Genomic DNA, 20,660 nt, shown 5'->3' on the forward strand with positions numbered 1-20,660 from the left:
ATAATTTAATAGTCCCTTATACCAAGAATGTACATCAAGCGTGCCGCTCTACACCACTAAGCAACAGATCATAAAAACGAATTTAATACAAGTAAATGATCAGGTAAACGAATGCCTTAATCAATATTTTTATGTTCCAAAAACATTATTTACAAAGAAACATAAATTACAAAAAAAGAAGACGAAAACACGCTTGATTACCAAACGGACATGGTTATAAGTTCCTTTTGACATAAATTGCTTTGCCAAATATTTAGTACTTATATGTATTTTTTTTCTTCAGAATCATTTGCTATTAATAAAAAAGTACATATTTTCGAACTAAAATAAAGTAGGTAGTTCAGCATTAAGTTCATATGTTCCTATGAAACCCTGGTGGTCTGCAACTCCAAAAATGATAATTCAATATTCAGCTTTCACTTCACTTGCCCTCTGCAAGAGTGTTTGAAAAAAAGAAAATACTAAAACCCTTTTAAATTTATTATCAAATTTTTATCGAGTTATAAAACACACCTTGGTGGCAAAAATTCTCAAAGTCAAGACCTGTTAAGTAAGAAAAACAACAAGAATTACCAAAATTGACTTTCATCATACCTACATTCAACCTTTACCCGCATAAGAGATAATTGAAGAACGCTAAAACTCTCATGATCCCCAATTTCAGCTTTCAGACCCTCGCAATCGCACCTTCAATATACAAATAATTGAAAACCCATCATGCTCCTGTATGTGAGTAACAAATTAATTTCGTTACACTTCTTACAACTTACTTAAAGTCTTGTGTATGAGGAAGATTATCCACACATTAATGTACACGTTTAAATGAGATGAGGATTATGCACCTTGCCAAAGGCATAAATAAATATTATCGTGCCCAAAAGGCACATCCCTTATCTACCCTCTGCCATCAATCGCGCAATAAATTCCCACACAGCAAGAGCTCTAAGCTTGCAAGAATTCAAAAACCCAAAAACCCATTAACAATTAAGTGCAGTTATTTAGTTAAGGATTGTTATACCCGCAATGCCCCTTTGCTCACCTTCTTTTTTTCTGGTAAATTTATGTTTCATGTGGAATTGTTTTGTTCTTCATTTTTGAAGTTGATATGTTTATGTTCTGTCCAATTAAGGATACTTTCCATTTCTCTCCTTTTTTTTAATTTTGTTGGTTTCATAAACGAAGATGAGTAAGGGGAGAGGTCAATCAGAAAAGGCGAGGAGAGGAGGAGAATAAAAAACATTGCATTTCAATTAAAATTAAAAACTTAATTTATTCAATTCTTTGTCTTCCTAATCTAATCTTTTAATAATGCTTCTCGATGACCCTCAACTTGCTGTAGGGGGCGTAGTGGTGCAAGTGCTTGCCCAAAGATGAGTAGTAGGCCAGGTGGGATCCTCCATGGGCGTACAAATCGGCATGATGGGAATGAGCATGAGAATGATGCAGACCATCAGCAATCACCAATGGGGCACTGTGCACATGAGTGTAGGCAACTTCACGCTGGTAATGATGATCGACAACGGGCTTGGTGTAGTGCAAGAAGTGATGGGGTTCATGGTGCACAACCTTGGTTACATGGTGGACTGGTTCAACCTGATGAATAGGTTCATGATGGACAATCTTGGCGGCTGGCAAGTCATGATGATGCACATCGGCATGATGGACATCAGCGGTAGCGGCAGCAATCGATACTCCATTCTCTTCGATAACAATGGCAGGTGATTGGGCTATATGAACATCGCTATGATGGTGTCCAGCATCATAATGTGCTGAATATTCGTCGATGTGTCCATGTCCATGACCATGTCCAAGGAGTCCAGCCTCTACAGTGAAGGCGAGGGCGAGAAGGCAGATGAAGGTCTATATAGAAAGAAAGATGTAAGGAAAAGAAAACTAGAATTAAAATGTTTTCGAAGTTAGGCGAATTTTCGAAATGAAATGTATTCCGATGATTTACAGAATTTTCTTGAAACTTTTAAATTATTTCGAATTTAGATGATTTTTCGAATTAACAATGAGGTTCGAAGTAAACAAAATTTTGAAATGTTCGAAAATCCGAATGAAATTTGTTAAGAACTGTCAAACTAACCTTCATTATTAAAGATTAAAAACTTAGGAAAAAGTTTAAAAATTATAAAAAAGGTAACTGGAAGACTGGCTTCTTGTTTAACTGAGCAAGCTCAACTGATACCTTACTCAAATTCACAATCAGCTTTTATACTAACCTAATCGAAAAAAATAACACTTCACACACTTTGATTATAATTGTCCAACGAAATTGTCAAACACTTGCATTTTCGCAATCGAAAAGTTAAAGCTAAGTCAAAGTGGAAGAAGAAGCAGAAGAAGAAAAAACCCACTGGAACAATAAACGAAAGTGATGAATTTCGAATTCACAGCCTAAAAGTTACGATACAATCGAATGGAGAATAATAATCGACATAGTTTGATTAAGAGACGTTACCGCCTTCTGGCGGAAGTTTGATTTTTCCTTTCCACTTGCAGGTGTCACGTAGAATTCTGCATGTAAATAGAGGTTCGTTTGACAATGGTCTGAGTTTATTGAACGAATGCCAAGGCGGGTTTTTAATCGAGAGTGTGATCGTGCTATTGCTCATCTAATGCCATAATTGGCAAAACTCTTGCCAAACACTATAACTTACCTTACCTTTTGTGCGTGCTAGTGGCCCAAATTGCTACTGCTGGCCCGTCTGCGCAGTCACGCACACAAGGCCCTTACGTTCGATCGTGATGGTCGCGTCTACGCTAGTCTCGTTGCTACGGTTTCACTTTCGTTAGTCAAATTGCCAAAGTGTGGACGTGCCCTTTTTGTTGATGATGTGGCATAGGCAATGGCATATCGCCGTTTAGTACAACGACGAAGCAAGGCACCCTCTTTCAATTCTATTGCTCATTTATAATTACATAACGAGCGACATGGTGTTAGGGCGCGCATAGCGCATACCTCATTGACATGCATCACTGGTAACCGATGTTGGACAAATTTGCTGGATGATAATACCACGCGTTAACTTGAAGACAACGACCACGACGACACGACGACAACGACGCGACAAATTACGTGCCCACGCATTGTGGTGTGAAATAATTGATTATAAGACACAAACTGATATAAGCTGCAGTGAGTTAATTGTACGTTGGTCGTCGGTGATGTTGCGGTATGCTTATTCGGTATTCCGGGCACAGGTTCAATAAGTTCGCTTGAACTAGAGACGGCTATTAATTAAGTCAAAATTAATAGTTCCAAAGATTTACTATGTCAAGAGGCAATTTTGATGTAAGAGGTTTGGTTTTTTTGAGAGGGTTTTCCGTTTTTGTCAGAGGTTATTATAGAGTTGGTAATTGATGTTTATTGTTGGAGTGCTGAAAGTGAAAACATTTACTTCAAGTTTGTTGACTGAGACAGATCTCTTGTTCCGAAGTAGATTTTGAGGGAAAACAAAGTCTTTGGTAAGAATTTTATATCGAAAATATTAAATCGCCCGAAAATTCAAGTTTTTTAGATTTGATTCAATATCTAGTTTATCGATTCTATTTTTTAAAACATGAATAATCTGCATCGTGAGATTCTGGCTGTTATGATACCCGAAGCTACAGATCCAAATTGTTCAAAGGGAAATATTTGTTTTTCTTTGACAGGGGGAAATCTTCAAAAGACACTTGGCAGTATTCGACACCAAGTAGTGTGGGACTCTTAACCACTAAAACCACCTCTTCATCAGGACCCATCTTGAAGGATCGAGTTCCGATTTTTCTTTCTCAACTTTGTACAATAACTTTGGGGGGAAGCTTAAACTTTTAATACTTTCCCTTGTGCTTTTTTAGACCATAAGCTCATGAGGCTTGGTTCTTCTTAATCTCCGAACATGGTTTCTTACATTCAAAACGGACTTTATTTCAGAATTAGTATGACTGTGCAGTCTCTGGTTGTGCGATACAGCGTATTTTTTAACAACTTCTGTAACCATTTCTATTTGTAAGTCACGATGTAGATCGTTATTTCTTATGTACCAAGTGCATTAACTATTCCACGAAGGGCTTTGTTTTGGAATTTTCGGATTATTTCGGTATTTGTTTTCTTTGTACAGCCCCATAGGTCCAAACATGCTTTAGTACTTGATTATATACCATTATTTTGCTTTGGATTGATAAATCAAAGTTGTTACCAAGTAACCAGTACATTTTTCTATATTTTAAGTTTAGTTCTTCTCTTTTCTTTTTGATGTGCTATTTCCACTTTAGCTTTGCATCCAAAGTCATTCCAAGGTATTTGGCCGTATTGGTGTAAGCTACAACTTGATTATTAATGATTATTGGAATATTGTTTATCTTTTTATTTGTAAAGTTTATATGTGAAGATTTTGTTTCATTGAGTTGGATACGCCATTTTTCGGTCCAAGCTATCACTGTGTCGACGGCATTTTGTAGTTTTACTGCTGCCTTAGAGACACATTTTTCGGGTACCAAAATTGCGGTACCATCTGCAAAAGTAGCCATTATGGTGTGATTACCAACTGGAATATCTCTTGTGGATAGTAAATACAGGGTAGGACCTAGGACACTCTCTTGTGGTACCCCAGCTTCTATTATCTTCAATTCCGAGTATTCTTGATCGTACTTTTTTCTAAACAATCGGTCTGAGATGTACGATTTTAATATTTCAAAGTACTGCCCTTTGGAATTTGTACTCAAGTCCCTCATGCCAAACCTTGTCAAAAGCATGAGCAACATCTAAGAAAATAAATGAACATACTTATTTTTCTTCTAATGCTTTTTCTATTACATCCGGTATTCCATGAACTTGGTCTATCGTGGGCTGTTTATTTCTAAAGCCAAACTGATGGTTTGGGATTAACCTTCTTTCTTCTATGATTTTGCTAAGTCTCTTCAGAAGCAGTTTTTTAAAAACTTTTGCCATAATTGGTATAAGTGATATTGGTCTGTAAGCCGTCACTTCTGTTAGTGGTTTACGTTGCTTTGGTATGACAATTACTTCAGCAATTTTCTAATGGTGTGGGACATACCGGTGCTTAAGGCATGCTTTTATTATATATTGGAGTTTGATGAAGGCTTTCAATAGCATTTCTTTCATAACCTAAGCAGTAATTAGATCGTAACCTGGTGATTTTGTATTTCATGGTTGATGTAAACAAAAACTTTTTATTTCTTTAAGTCTTACAATTGGTATTTCACTTTCATCTATCTTATCAACAAACTGTAAGCTAAGCGTTTGATGAGTATGGTTTAAAAACATTCACAAGATGTTCAGTGAAAAGGTTAGCTTTTTCTTTCGGTACCGATCCATTTCCAACTTGAGATTTCAAGGGTGAGTTTTGTAACTGTGGTCTTTTCAGGCGCTTGGCTGCTTACCATAGGAATGTAGGTACTGAGTGAATCATTTTTGAATTTATAAATTTGTTTTTTAAGATTGCTGTACGGTTAAACGTTGTTTTATCATCTGGAAATCTAGTATTTTGCCATTTACTTCGAGCTCTTCTTTTCTCCATTATCAACTCTCTTATCTCTAAGGGATATTTTATTTCATTTTGTCTTCTATTACAAAATGTTGGAGTACTTTCTTCAGCGGCTTATTGCACATCAGCAATAAATTGTTCCACTTCATGGTCAATTTGCTCGATTGTATCCATGGGAGATCTTAAATTTTTAAAACTTGAAGGCCTTTCTCTAAAATCATTCCAGTTAGTTTTCTTATTTACAAGCTTTAGATTACTTTTTTCTATTACTTCCGATTCACTTAGTGATAGAATCACTGGAGTATGATCTGATGACAGGCCATAATTACCTTCGACACTAATGTGATTTCGTTTGATTCCTTTAGTTACGAAAAAGTCAATAAGGTCTAGTATTTTGTTAGTGTCGGAAGGCCAGTAAGTTGGTGACCTGGAGGAAAAGAATTCGCAATTGTATTTACGCCCTGCTTAGAAAAGTCTTTTGCCTTTTGTTGATATATGTCTTGAATACCAATGGGTGTGTTTCAAATTGAGGTCTCCACGAACAAGAAAGTTATGCCCAAGAAGATTAAATAGATCTGTATAGTCATCTACTGTCGGGGAGCGCCTTGGTGGGCAGTATATAACTGCTATTTTAAACTCTTTCTTTTTCATATTAATACTAATAGTTGTTACTTGCATATTTTCACTAGTAAACTTGGTTACTTCATAATTTTTTAAGCTTTCTTTTATAAGAATCGCCGATCCGCCTCTTGCCTTGGCAGCTGGATGTGGAGCGTGGTAACATGAATAGTTTTCTATTACATTATCTAGACTTTGCCTATTGGAGAAATGAGTTTCAGACACCAGGCAAATATCGATAAGTTTTAGATCTAAAAAGATTTTGAATTCGGATGAATGTTGAATAAGACCGTTTGCATTCTATGTAGCGATTTTAAGTGTTCTGTCCATCATTGTTTCTTAAGAGCTCAGCAGTTTGATATTCAATTCTTTGAAGAATAAGTTGTAGCATTTCATTTATGGAAGTCTCTTAATTCTACCGCACATTTTTAACAATCTGAGAATAGGATTTCTTTTAATCGCTTTTACTTTGAACGGCCTTTTTCGGTATCGGTTGTTACTGTGTTTCTGGGTTTGTCTCTAGCAGATGTATTTTTGCTTCTGAAATTTTTTAGCAACTGGACAGCATCTATAGCTTTCCGATCTTTGCTTAAAGGACAATTTATAGTTGCATGTTTCCTTCGCACTTTACACATGACAAAAACTTGGCAACGTTTGCACTGCGGAACAAGTTTAGATTTTCGGAGTGGTTCAATTTTAACAGCTATGCCCAAGATTGATCTTACTTCCTCCTCGAAACTTTGTTTTGCTGTCAAAAGTAAGCATGAATAAAGGTAGTAACCTCTTACTTGTGATCGATTCTCCAGAGGAGTTTTTAATTGTCTCATTCTTAAATAGATTGACTACATCAAGTACTTGGAAACCTTTTTGTACAAGATCTTCTAATACTTCCTCGGGAGAGCACGAGGAATGAACACCTCTGGCTACTACTTTTATTGACCATGTAGCTTTGTTCTCATATGAGAGCCATTTTAGGGAAATTGTATATTTGAAGGGAAATAACAAAGTTATGGTTACACGCCCTATGGGGCAATTTATGCTCGTGAAGTCTTCTTCGAACTATTTCTCCTCCCAATGACTTGCAATGACACGAGAAACACAAAAATCATGAAATATTTGCCTATAATTTTTCGGGATTTAGTTTAGATCCGTATCATCCGTAGCGTGATGGTAGGACATAATTTAATTTTTTTTTCACGAGGTACTTCAGCATGCGAGGAATTCAAGATTCATTATTAAGAACTGCTTTTCAAAATAACCGTTAATTACTGTATACAAAAATTCATTTAAAAAAAATATAATTGCCTAAAGACGTGAAGGTGAGGGAATCCATTAAAATGAATGGTCTTCTGGTGATGCCGCCAATATTTACAGCAAAATATACTAAATGTACATATTCTGATAGCAATAAATAATATTGCGTTTGCTGGTAGCCCAAAGTCTATTGTTGTTGTTAAAGAATGATAAACTAAAAGTTCAAAGACACTCATAAACTCCCTCGGGCTAACATCCAGTATACGATCGGTCTGTCGGTGGCTAAAATACTGGTATCCATCGTCATAATGATGCTGATCATCATTGGCTTTTAGATGCCACTGGCAGCTTTGTCTTCATTGTCAAATTGCTGCCCACAATAATGAAGATGAAGATGCGGATGGCGAAAAAGAAGCAGGTACAGATGCTAGTGGTAGTGCGAGGTGACCAAACTGCATCACCGATGACGAAGAAGACGCAACGCCCGGCACGGATACAAATATTACTCCTGAAGTAATATGATGCTCGTAATAAATACGCTCTATAGAGTTAGGCTATTGATAGTCCAGCTCAATTTCAAAAACAAGAAAAAGAAAAAACTCAAACACACACACTCTGAAAAACAACTTTAAAAAGAATCCAATGCGTTGGGTGTAGGAAGGAAGAAAATTTGCGTGCCGCCTCATCGATAACAACTCGACCGAAAGTCCTCCGCAAAATATGTAATTTAGTAAATTACGGCATACGTTGCACAGGCATCATCATCATCATCGACATCAACTCATGGCAATGGCAAGCCAACAGCAGCAAAGAAAACGTTTGGTCGGCGCATTATCGTCGTCCGTCGTACGTTCGTCGTCCAGAAAGTTATATTTTAGAACCAGCAGCAGAAGCAACAGCAGCAGCAGGAGGCGTTTAGTCCTCCGCAATTCCCAGAGGAGATTGTTAAAAAATTAACCCAATAAGGCGTAGGCTGAAGGGAAGCCATCACGATTGCTTGCTGCATCGGCACCAAAATATCCAGCCAGAACATCATTGAATTTAAATATGGTGAATTTCACCATTATTTTAAATTATTTATTTATTGCTTTTCTAATTTTATTTTAACATAGATTCAAATCTAAAAGAATAGAGCAAACATTTGAATACGAGAACAATGGTTTCTATGTTATATATTGTGTTTTTAGCAAACCGGACTTTTCAAGAACTACTAGTTAAAAAACTAGAAACATGGAAAGAAGAAAACGACCAAATTTAAAAACTACAAGTAAAAGAAAGACATTTCTTTTACAGGTTAAAATAATAAAATGGTTATAAAAAAAACCGTTCATAAAATAAACTGTGTTTAAAACCAAGTTATAAAATATCTCAGGTTTAAAATTAAAACAGCTGATAACGAAACTGAGCTTAATTAATATCAACATGTTCCATGTTACAAAATACCCAAAGCTAAAAATAATCAGGGATGAAAATAAGGTTGTGAAACAAACAATGTTAAGAAATAACCAATATTAACAAAATACCAAAGTTATAAAATTAACCTAGTTTGTAAAACAACTAAGGTTAAAAAATATAGCAGATTATAAAAAAATAGTCATGCTTAAAATAACTAAGGATATGAAAAAAATCAGTTTTCAAGATACCCAGGATTAAAAAATAATCCATGTTAGAAAAAAACATAAATGAAAAATAACTTACTTACTTACTTAAGGTGGCGCTACAGTCCTGTGTGAACTAGGGCCTCAGCCAACAACTTTCCTAGCTCGGTCCCTAGCTAGATGCCTTCAGTTTCGCGCTCCAAGTTGGGTGAGGTCACCTTCCACTTGTACGCGCCACCTGATCCGCGGTCTTTCTCTACTGCGCTGTCCTGTAGTTGTGGATTCGAAGTCTTTCCGGGCCGGAGCATTGGTTTCCTTGCGCTATACGTAACCCAGCCTTCTTAGTTGATGGACGCTTCTGGCTAAGTTTCCGTCGCTGTACAGCCCGGACAGCTGGCCGTTCCATCTTCTCCTACACTCCCCTTCGATGCATACGGGACCGTAGATCACACGAAGAACTTTTCTCTCGAACCGACCCAAGGTGCTTTCATCGACACTTTGGTCCTTGGAGAGAGGAATTTTTCACTCGATTGCTTTCTTAGCCCAAAGAAACAGCAGTTAGCAACACTTATACTTCGTTTGATTTCAGCCCTGGTGTTGTCTTTTGCGTTTACAGCGGAGCCTAGGTAGACGAAGCCCTTGACTATCTCAAAGTTACGTCTGTCGATGGTGACGTTTTGACCAAGACGTCGGTGTGGTATGTCCTTTCTTGACCACAGCATGTACTTTGTATGTACTCACATAAGCAACGCCCCCCCCCCCCCCCCAGCACGCTGAGTTCCTCCAATTATGTCAATGTCATCAGCATATGCAAGTAATTAGACAGACTTTTGAAAGATAGTGCCTCTAGTGTTGACTGTTGTGTTGTTGTTCTTTTAAGCACGATGTTACAAAAATTGCGTGACAGCGCATCACCTTGTCTATAACCTTTTTTGACATCGAAAGGTTCTGTTAAGTTGTTTCCAACCTTTATGGAGCAGCGTGAATCGTCCATGGTCATCCTGAACAAACAGACAAATTTGGCAAACTAGACATGGCTCTATACAGCTCGTCCCTGTAGATGGTGTCATATGCGGCTTTAAAATCGATGAAAAGATGGTGGGTGTCGATTTGGTGTTCTTGGGTCTTTTCCAGGATCTGGTGTAATGTGAATAATTGATCGACTGTGGAATTTCCTGGTATAAAACCACACTGATAAGGACCTATAAGGTTGTTGACGATTGGGCTTTAAACATTCACATATTATGGCAGAGAAGATTTTGTAAGCGATGTTGAGTAGACTGATTCCACTATAGTTGGTGCAGTTCAGAGGGACCACTTTTTTCAGAATCGGACAAACCATACTAAGGTTCCATTCTTCGGGCTGCTTGCGCCCAACCATATCTTACAAATAAGTTGATGGATGCTCCTAACCAAATTATTTTCAGATGCTTTGAAGAGCTCGGCATTCAAGCCATATGCTCCAGCGGCTTTATTAGACTTCAACTTAGATATGACAATGTTTACTTCGTCTAAGTTGTGGAGGACGGGATTGGTGGCTTTCGTCATCTATGTTGAATGGATCATCCTGTCTGGTTAAAAATAACGCTATGTTTGAAAATTGAGGTTAAGAAATAACCAAGGTTTTAAAATATCCCAGGTTATAAAATAATAATTTTATTTAAGTGGTGCAACAGTCCGTTGGGAACTAGGGCCTTATGACTTACAACTCGCAACCATTAGTAAGTAATGTTATCAGGCATGGAGGGGACCTAGAGTTTTAACCGATTCTGAACGGCTTATTTAAGAAAGCACTTTTCATGACAAGAATCACTCTTGGAGCATAAGAACCAAGTTAAAAATAAGAGATAAGTAAGATAAAAAATATCCCAATTTAAAAAATAATCGAGGTTAAATGAAACACAGGTTATGAAAAAACCAGGGTTAGAAACCAGGTTTTAACTGGGTCCTAAAATAGAGATAAACAAGATAAAAAAATATTTAAATATAAAAATAACCGAGGTTCAAAAAATACAGGTTATGAAATACCCAGAATTAAAGACCAGGTTTTAAAAGGGTCCTAAATTGACTTATGCCACTGGTTAAATTCCCCTATCAGCAAAGTCTTCTTCAACGCACTTATTAACATACACCAGCATCTTATCGGTATAACATTAGACATTCATGTCCATACGAAACTTTTATATTCTTCCAAAAATATACTATACAACACCAAGCTATAACCACCACCGTACCGCACCGGTCATCCACCGCATCAAGCAAAAAAGAAGGAACAACTACATTATTTTGCTTCCATTCACCCACCTCAAGGAGGATATTCTATTCATAAGTAGTGCAGGTGGCATCTCTCACAGCCAACACACAAACTTTGGCTTCCAGAGAAGAATATACTCCTTGGCCACCGCGCCGCCGCGCCGTGCCGGCCGCCGCAAGGGCAATTGAACTTCATTGAGACCAAGAATAACCAACCATCACTGGAAGCATATTATACAAACACACCGGTTCCTGAGCGCTGAACTGAGCTCGGCGCATAGAAGATTCATTCATAAAAATTGATCCAGCACTGCATGACTTTTGGTGTTTCGTTTCCGAATTTTTACACCAAAGCAGGAGATTCTTGGTGATGTTTAATGGTGGAAATGTGGTGGGGTGGTGGAACTTCCTCTACTTTAGCCTGTTTGCAGAAATAAAAATATACCTACCTTTTTCTACCTTTCCGATGCTGATGCTGATGCTGAAGCTTCTGCTGGTCGATGATCATCATAATAATTTACGTGCAATCATCATTATCGCATGAATGCAATAGTTGGGGGTTCAGTTTTCGGGGGGAGTTCTTGTACTGATGCTGCCGTTGCTTTTGCTGATGCATAATCCCAGTGGTCATGTGGGAACTAATTTTGCACAGCATCCGTCTGGCTCAGTGTGATGGTCGGGTTCGGTATAGTGGGGTAATTGCACCATTGAGCTGATAGCTATATACATTGCGCTGTGCTGCCGCCGTGATATCCATGGGAAGGCCGAAGCCGAAACCAATGATGGTTTCGAGGTGACAGGAAATGAATAGCGGCAATGGAAAATTGCAGTAGGTGGATATAAACATAATTTTTCCTCCCAGTCGCAATCCCATCAGCCATAAAACCATCAGTGGTTTGGTTTGGTTGGGTTAGGTTGGCTGCTGATGGGGATATGACCCGCCAGTCACTGGTAATTGAGTGTGCCACAAGAAGCGGAAGTTCAAGCCAACCAATGAATGTGTCTGGTTTGCGTCGCCGGATGGAGACAATTTACCATCGAAGAGTGCCACGCCAAACCCAAGCCAATCTAATGCAAGTGGGACACAACTTTGTTGGGAAAAGGCCTCCTAAATGCATTGGACTTGAAAGAAAAACAAGACAAACAAAAACTTTAATGACATAATTTACCTAGGAACGATATAGAGAGAAAGAGGGATTATTAAATTGGAAATTAATTTGTTTCGTTTTGCTCTAAGCAGGATCAGTGACGTAGTTAACTGGACCACAGCAAGATTGCAATCTCTGGTACCAGAAACACGTATGTATCTATATAATCTAATTTGAAAATTAATTTGTTGCACTATTAAATTGAACTGATGATGAGGTATCGGAATACATACATATGTTTATTTATAATTTATTTATTTTTACAAATGAAGGATCAAACCAAATGGAAAGGGTTGTAATTTATTGACAATTAAATTAAGTGAAAGTGTGGGAAAATGTCGAAAGAGAAAGTTAATGATTGCTGGTAGATTTAAAATAAAATGCAAGATGGATGGATCAAGGCTATTATAATACTGAATTTCCATTATGAACAGAAACTTGAAGTTATTATATCTATTATTGAATGTTTGAGACACAGTGATGGCCTTCCATCTTTGGCATATTATACCAATAATAATATTTCTTCGAAGTTTGAAGAGTTAAGCTTAATTTTTAACCTCTTACAATTTCTGTATTACGAAATTGTGTTTTAACAAAATTCTGTATTTCAAAATTCTTATTTTTCAAAATGTTTTTTTTTTTCAAAAAACATTAAACATTGTTAAAAAAATATTCTAAAAAAAGCAAAAATGCGTACTTAGATCCGTTCCCATAATAACGTTCGGTCATAAATATCCTTATTTATGTATTTAAAAATCATTAAATGATGATTGATTTAATTTGTTTATTAAAGTCGGAAAATACTGTTTATTTAAAAGGCTTAAAAACAAAAGTCGTTTCAATAATATCAGAAAGTAAAATAAATTAGGTGGCCCAACAGTCAGTAGAGAACCAGGGCCTAGTGACTTACAACTCTTAACCATTCCTGTGTGCGAGTAATTGCAGGGATGGAGGGGACCAACATTTTATATGGGGAATCATAACGGCTAATTTGAGAAAGCACTTTTTTATGACAAGAATTACTCTTGGAGAATTTGTCAATCCCTCGCAAGAGGCAGTACTCGTGAATTAACTTTAGGTGGCGCAGGCAGGGATCGAACCCAAGACCACTGGCATGACATTCCAACGCACTAACAATCATGCCACGAGTACTACAGTGTCAGAAAGTGCGCATACAAAATTGTCTAATATAGTTCTTTGAAATATTTTTAAAGTAGGTACTTTGAATATACCAATACGACTTGTAACATATTGGTACCATATGGCAAGTGTTACTGCGACGGTAGAGAAGTCCAAAAACATGTGTACCCCGATACGTCCGTCCATCTGTCTGACTGTCCTCGTCCTTAAACGCACTACCATTAGATCGATTGAGTTCAAACCTGAAATCGTCCCTACAGCCACAACCATTGGGTCGATTGAGCTAAAACTGGAAAAATGATGATTGAAGCTGATTCGCGTTAAAAGTTTTTTTAAAAAATTTTTAAGACTAAAAATAACAAAAGTCATCGCACAATTTTTGTTTTGTAAAAAATTGAAAAAAAAATTGAAACAAAAAACAGGAAAATACACTTGACTTATTTCCCACTTCTGATCCTTATAAATACACAATCAGAATATTGACGCCTCTTGGCACATCGCACCACAGTGTCATATCTGCTAATTTTCATGTCAAATAAATCCAATTAAAGAAAGAGCTCCAAAGGGCTCTCAATAATTTCTTCAGGATCTTTAACTGGTCGCTATGCTTCCTCGTTAGCGACATAGACTCCAGTGCAAGAAATGATTTCTAGTATGATTCATCAAGGAATGAAAACCTTTTTCCCGAATAGGGTTAAAAGTATTAAAGCAAAAAGGTTATCAAGAAGAAAGAGGTGAGCTTCCGGTGTTTTAAAGCCAACCCAACTGAGAAACTGCTTGCAAACGCCTATATTCGAAGAACCAAATTTTTACATGACCAAAAATTACGGCAAAAATACTGCAATGTCCCAAAGGTAGTAAGAACTTTCGGTCATTTGTAAAAAAGATGAGGAATTCTTCCTCTTTTTCGGTTTCTACGTTTGTTGTCAATGACACTCCTTTAGTTAGCTCTATTGATAAAACTAAATTATTTGCAAGGCAGTTCGCCGAAAATTCCACCTAACCAGATAGTGTCATGACTCCCCCAGTTCTTAGATGCGTAAATTATTCTATGGAACCAATCTTTTTTCGTACTTGTACTGTGGCGAGAGGTCTTAAAGATCTCAACATACATAAATCCGCTGGCCCAGATGGTATCTATTATTCTGAAGAGGTGTTCTTCCACGCTAGCAAAACCACTGCGTAAGCTTTTCCATCTACCCTATTCTTCTGGGCTCGTTCCGAGTAGTTGGAAAACTGCATTTGTTCAGCCAATCCTAAAAAAAGCGAATCTTCTTCTCCCACAAATTAACGAAAGATAGCACTAGCGTCCCTTCTTTCTATAGTCATGGAAATGCTGATTAATAATCAGCTTAAGAAATATCTTCAGGAACGGAAGCTTCTTAATGACCTGCAATACGGCTTTCGTAGCAATAGGTTCACTGGTGATCTCATGGTTCATCTCACTAAACAGTGGAACAGATCTTTACATCGTTTTGGAGAAATTAAGATTTTTGCGCTTGATATTTCAAAAGCATTTGATAAAGTCTGGCATCTTGCTCTCTTATCGAAAATTCGTGCTTTCGGTTTGACAAATCTCTTCTTCGTTGGATTAGAAAGTTGATTTCGAAGGATTAAAGTCTGAAACTCATACAATAAATGCTGGTGTGCCCCAAGGTTCCGTTTTATCTCCAACACTCTTCCTCATTTTTATAAATGATCTCCTGTCTGGTACTTTTAATTCTTTCGTTGACGATAGTACTCTTAGCTTTTCATATTCGTTTACATACACAACCCTATTCTTCGGATGTGGAACTGCACCGCCAAAATACGGTTAGCACATGAAATTCCGACATACACAGCATTGCACAATGGGGAATAAAATATCGTGTGGAATTTAATGCTTCGAAGACGCAATGCTATATCGTTAAACCGAGATAAACCCTCTTTGCCACCATCTATGAGTGGCACTTGCATCAAAGAAACGGAAAATCTCGACAACCTCGGAATGTGCATAAGCAACCATCTTTTGTGAAGCGATCACGTCGTACGTGATGTTGCCAAAAATGCAGCAAGATGTCTAGGTTTTGACGTTGCACGAAATTTGTCTCTTCATCTGACCTATATACGTATGAAACTTGAACATAACTCTCGTCTCTGGGCTGATGCTCCAGAAACTTATTTAAGTCTCTTGGACAGTATTCAATGAAGAGCTTTTAAATGATTAGTGACATTAACATCATCAACTCGTCTACGTCACTCGAACATCGACGCAAGGTTTCTTGTCTTATCGTTTTTTACCGTTATTTTAATGGACTATGCTCTAGTGAAATAGCCAGTTGCATTCCTCCCCTTAAACAATTATCCGTAATGCCCGCGCTTCTAGGAATGCCCATCAGTTTACCCTTCAGGCCTACTTGATTTATAGTATAACTATAAAAGTTAAGTAAAGTTTATTATTTCAGGAGACTAATCGACTCACAAAAGATTGTAAATAAGCTTTGTACATAATTTTTAAAAGTCCTTTTTTAGTGTTACTTTAAAAAAAACGCTGATACTTGTTTAAGTGATTCCATTTATATTCGAGATTCTACTAAAATCTTTTTAACTCAAAACAATTTTTGTTTAACACACAAAGTTTTTATTTTCATTCAATTTTTGGCATATGTAAAAGATACATGAGTATTGTTTTTTATAAAGTTTTGTTTTGTCAACAATTATGAAAGTATAAAACTTTTTTTTTCAATTTCGCTGTAGAGATAAAAGGCTTATCCAATATCATTTTCTAACACTGAAATTTTGCTCCTTTTTACTTTTAGTTTAAAACCTACGTTATGTACGGTTCTTATTATTCTATTAGGAGTTTCAAAAATTTTGTATATAAAATGGTCAATACAGTACGAGATATTCCTAAACCAACCAACAATATAAATTTGAGGTATTGTAGACAATTTTTGAATTGCAGCCAGAAAAAATCAATTTTTGTTAATAGATTAAGATGTATCTAGTTTTTTATTACGAATATATCCACAAATGATAATATCCACATGAATAATATTAAAACTGTTTAACCTTCAAGGTCTATGACCGATTTTTGATGTATAATCTTCGCGTGCTACTGGCACTTCAAAGAAACACCACAGACCCTGCCTAAAAGAGTTCTATTTAGATCACTTATTTATTTTACCCTCAACCCTCTAATTTACTTTGTCTTACATTACTGAGACGACTTACTTGTGCCATAGAACTTAAACCAATTTTCCGCATATCATCATTATCCCACCTCTAATATACTGCGCTTGCGCTACTGTTACATTAAATGACTATGATGGTGGCAGAGGCCGGTGCAGTGTCGAAATTGCTTCCTTAATTATTGTGTGCGCCTGCGTTTTCGACATCACCAATATTCAACAAAATGAACAGCAACAATGCCGCGCCTCACATTAAGCCATATTCAGGGGTAAGACTAATTTCAAAATCTGCATAATGTGCAATTTACGGCACTCAAAGTGCACTCATCTCTCGAGCACTCTTTATGAAGAAGAGAATTCAGTGAATCCGCCGTCTGTCAAGTGTTGCGCGCCCGCTGCATAATTAACATAAAAGATAAATAAGACCAACCATATACCAGTAACAACATGGCGCGCACTTTTAAAGCGCATATCTCGAATTCACTTGCTGCTGCTGATGATGGTATATGATTCAAGGAATTCTTCAAAACCTCCATCATGATTTGCATCTCCACTTTGAAGACTCTTCAAGACTCCCGCAGCTGCTTGAACGCCCCACAAATACAAAAAAAAATCACTAAATGTCGGCTTCATCACATCGAAACAATATACAAATACTAAAACTTATGCGGCCACAAAGTAAAGTGCATCTCTCGAGACCATGTCAAGATCATAAGTAAACAGTTCTGACGCTATGGCCGTTCGGCAGCGGCGGGTGGTGGTGGCTGTGGTGCAGCATCGTCATCATTACCAATTCAATCTCAGCTCCAAGAATCCAGGGAGGACCTGCCCATCAGAACACAGGCCACGCACGTAACGTGTAAAAGTGAAACACGTCGCTGGATTTGGAGTGGTTTTCAAACGAATTAGTGTCGTCCGCGCGTACTTGGTGGTCGATGAATGTTCTATGCATGGTGGCAGCGTCGGCGCAGCGGTGTGGGCCGTCGGTTGTCCAATCCAAGAACTACAAACACAAACACACCGATCAGTGAAACAATGCCATTAAAATTATATTTTTTTCTTGTAACTTTGTATCTCGTATCTCAAGAGCTTATACACGGTGTCCCTGCCCAGGTGCACTTCTGCGCTGAGATAATTCTATATCAAACAAAGTACATCCCGGTGCACAGCAACAGTAACAAAATCATCCTCATTCGAATCATGGTGTTAATTTCAATTGGAGCAAATGTATCGCAGTTGAATCTGACTTCTTGCATCTTAGAGAAGACCAGAGACGAGATGCAGACCGCCGCGCCGCCGCCGCACCGGTCAGTGTCAGTGCCGATGAAAATGGATGGCGTAGGCTGGTAGCAGTTATATCAACCGCGAACTGTTTTATTATCATTTCCTTGGATAGCAATAAAAATTTGACGGTCCTATTAAGAAGAATTCCCTAATGAGCAGAGGACACATGAATTACGTCCGTCATCGTCGTGTACATCACATAAAAGAGGGTCACATCCAATCAGGCGCGTCGTCGTCGGTGGCGGCGGGCGGCGGCTGTGTTACATTTATTCAAGAGAACTTTGTGTATTTTGAATCCAAATATAAATCCAAGTTGTCGTGTTAATTTCCACACAAATCTTCAAATGTTGTGTGATGTGATGGTGTTTGTCTAAAAAGTTATATAGTCACTCTACTTGCCTTGATCTCGAGATGGAATTAGCCCTTCGCGCTAATTGCTCCACGAGTATTTACGTCATGTTCATGAGCAAACATATCACAAGTGTAGTCTTCCGGAACTCCCCCAGGTATACGTATAATTTTGCTAGTAAGTGGAGTATGGATATTATGTGGGTATATGTACCATTGAAAAGTACTTGCTTATTGAAGAAACGTGTTACAATGGCAATCAACGTGCGTCGTGTGTGGGATCTCAGGTCGCCATTATATGCCCAACGACAAAAAATAGGATTAAGAGGCTTTTGTTGACTTTCCAATGATAATTATATAATAATTGCATTTTCCAATAAACCTTAGTAATTGTGTACCGCTAAATGAATTGAAAGAAAAAATAACGATGATATAACTCGAAGTTATTTGTGGTATAGTTATCATACTCAAAATGACTTTTAGAAAGATAGTACTAGATTTTAGAACAATAAATATTATTTTGATTAATTACTTTCAAGAAATTCAAGTTAACACTACAAATTTTAATGGATAAGAAAATTAAGGGTGATAAAAGAGCCGAAGTCAAATAACAATTTTAAGCTCATGTTTATCTTCACAAGAAAGAGAATGTTTGCTTGTCAAACAAATTGTGGTGTAGCACATTTCGATTAAAAATGTATACGACAGTTATCGATAGTTTAATGATGGGAATTTTTATTTTATTTTGTATTGGAAAATTGTTTCTACTCAAAAAAACGTAGTGTAAGAACAGTTCTTTAAGGAAAATACTATCATACCAAAAAAACAAAGGGGCTGGAATGCGACCCACACTGATAACTTCCCATCCCGTCTGTCGATTTGTCTTGCTTAAGAGTTTGTCTATATGTACTCGTATCAATTTTTACCAAATGTGCATATTATTTTTTATGAAAAACGGACTGTTGGATTTTTAGATAAAAATTACTGAATATCGAAAACAACATTTTCTGTGAAATAAAATAAGTTTGAAGCCAATATTTTTAATTTTTGAAAAGCTATTTGAGTCAAAAGTAAATTTTTAATAAGTTTTAGTATTGTTTTTTTTTTTGAGTTTTATTTTTTGTAAGAAAAACTGTCTATTCTATTTTTTTCAAAATGTTATCGAATGTTAAAAACAATATTTCTTATAAGATAAAATTAGTTTTAAGATAATATTTAAAATTTTTGAAAAGATATTTGAGTCGAAAATGAATTTTTACCAACTTTTGTTAATTTTTTGTACAAAAACTAACAATTCGATTTTTTTCAAAATTTTACTGAATGTTAACAACAATATTTTTTTGAAAATAAAAGTAGTTTTAAGCCAATATCTACAATTTTTGAAAAAATATTTGAGTCGACAATCAATTTTTACCAACTTTTGTTATATTTTGTTTGCTTTTCAAAAATTAAAAATAATGTCTTCAAACTTCTTTATTTCACTGACAATATTTTTTTCGATATTCATTAGTTTTTTTTTTATAAATATCCAAAAGTCCGTTTTTTCATTAAAAAAAATAAATCTTCAAAAAATATTACTCAAATTTGGTAAAAATTGATGTTCGGTTCTTGATATCTCTCAAATTAATTTCATTCATCCAACTTGTGAAAATTAAAGAAATTGTACTAAAATTGGTAAACATTTGATTTCGACTAAAAATCTATTTAACAAAACTAGATTTTCAAACTAAACTATTTCCTTATATGAAAAATATTTTTGGTAATTTTAAAATTTTTAAAAATAATTTAACTGACAATGTCTTTAATCCAACACGAAAACCAACAAACTTTTAAGCAAGACAAATCTACAGACGAGATGGGAAGTTATCAGTGTGGGTCGCATTCCAGCCTCTTTTTTTAAAAATTGCGCCAAACTTTAAATAGTATTGAATGTCTTGAATGTTTTGAAGATATTGATGTCTATGTTGATTATTTTGAAATACCAAATTTTAGTCCCAAAAACATTCCTGCTGGGGTTCCTCACGGATCATAGTTATCCCCAACTTTGTTTAATATCTTTATCTCCGATTTCCCAGGCTTTCCAAATTGTGAATTTGGTATGTATGCAGATGACATTGATATTTTCTCTTCCGATGAAGATTTGACAATATAATAAATATTATTCAAACTGATTTAGAAATTATTTTCGAGTATTAAAAACTGAAGCTATCTCTTTCACCAAGGATTTTTTTTTAATTTTTACCCAGACGTAATATTAACTTAAATAACTGTGATATACTCTGTCAAGTATTTAGGTATTTACTAAGATAAGAAGCTGACCTTCAAGGAACACACACAAACGACAGCAAATAA

The 20,660-nt window shown here is 36.4% G+C and overlaps 1 protein-coding gene across 1 annotated transcript; it reads right to left on the minus strand.

Annotated features, from left to right (window-relative positions):
- Positions 1 to 1,244: 1,244 nt before the first annotated feature.
- Positions 1,245 to 2,220, minus strand: LOC129947500 (histidine-rich glycoprotein). The gene is made up of 2 exons (XM_056058080.1): positions 2,090 to 2,220; positions 1,245 to 1,860 (listed from the first exon to the last, which is right to left on the minus strand). The coding sequence occupies exons 1-2, from the start codon at positions 2,093 to 2,095 to the stop codon at positions 1,303 to 1,305; spliced, it is 564 nt and encodes a 187-aa protein (XP_055914055.1). The 5' UTR covers positions 2,096 to 2,220; the 3' UTR covers positions 1,245 to 1,302.
- Positions 2,221 to 20,660: the final 18,440 nt, after the last annotated feature.

The sequence above is a fragment of the Eupeodes corollae genome, chromosome 2 (genome assembly GCF_945859685.1).
Source record: "Eupeodes corollae chromosome 2, idEupCoro1.1, whole genome shotgun sequence".
Classification (NCBI taxonomy): domain Eukaryota; kingdom Metazoa; phylum Arthropoda; class Insecta; order Diptera; family Syrphidae; genus Eupeodes; species Eupeodes corollae.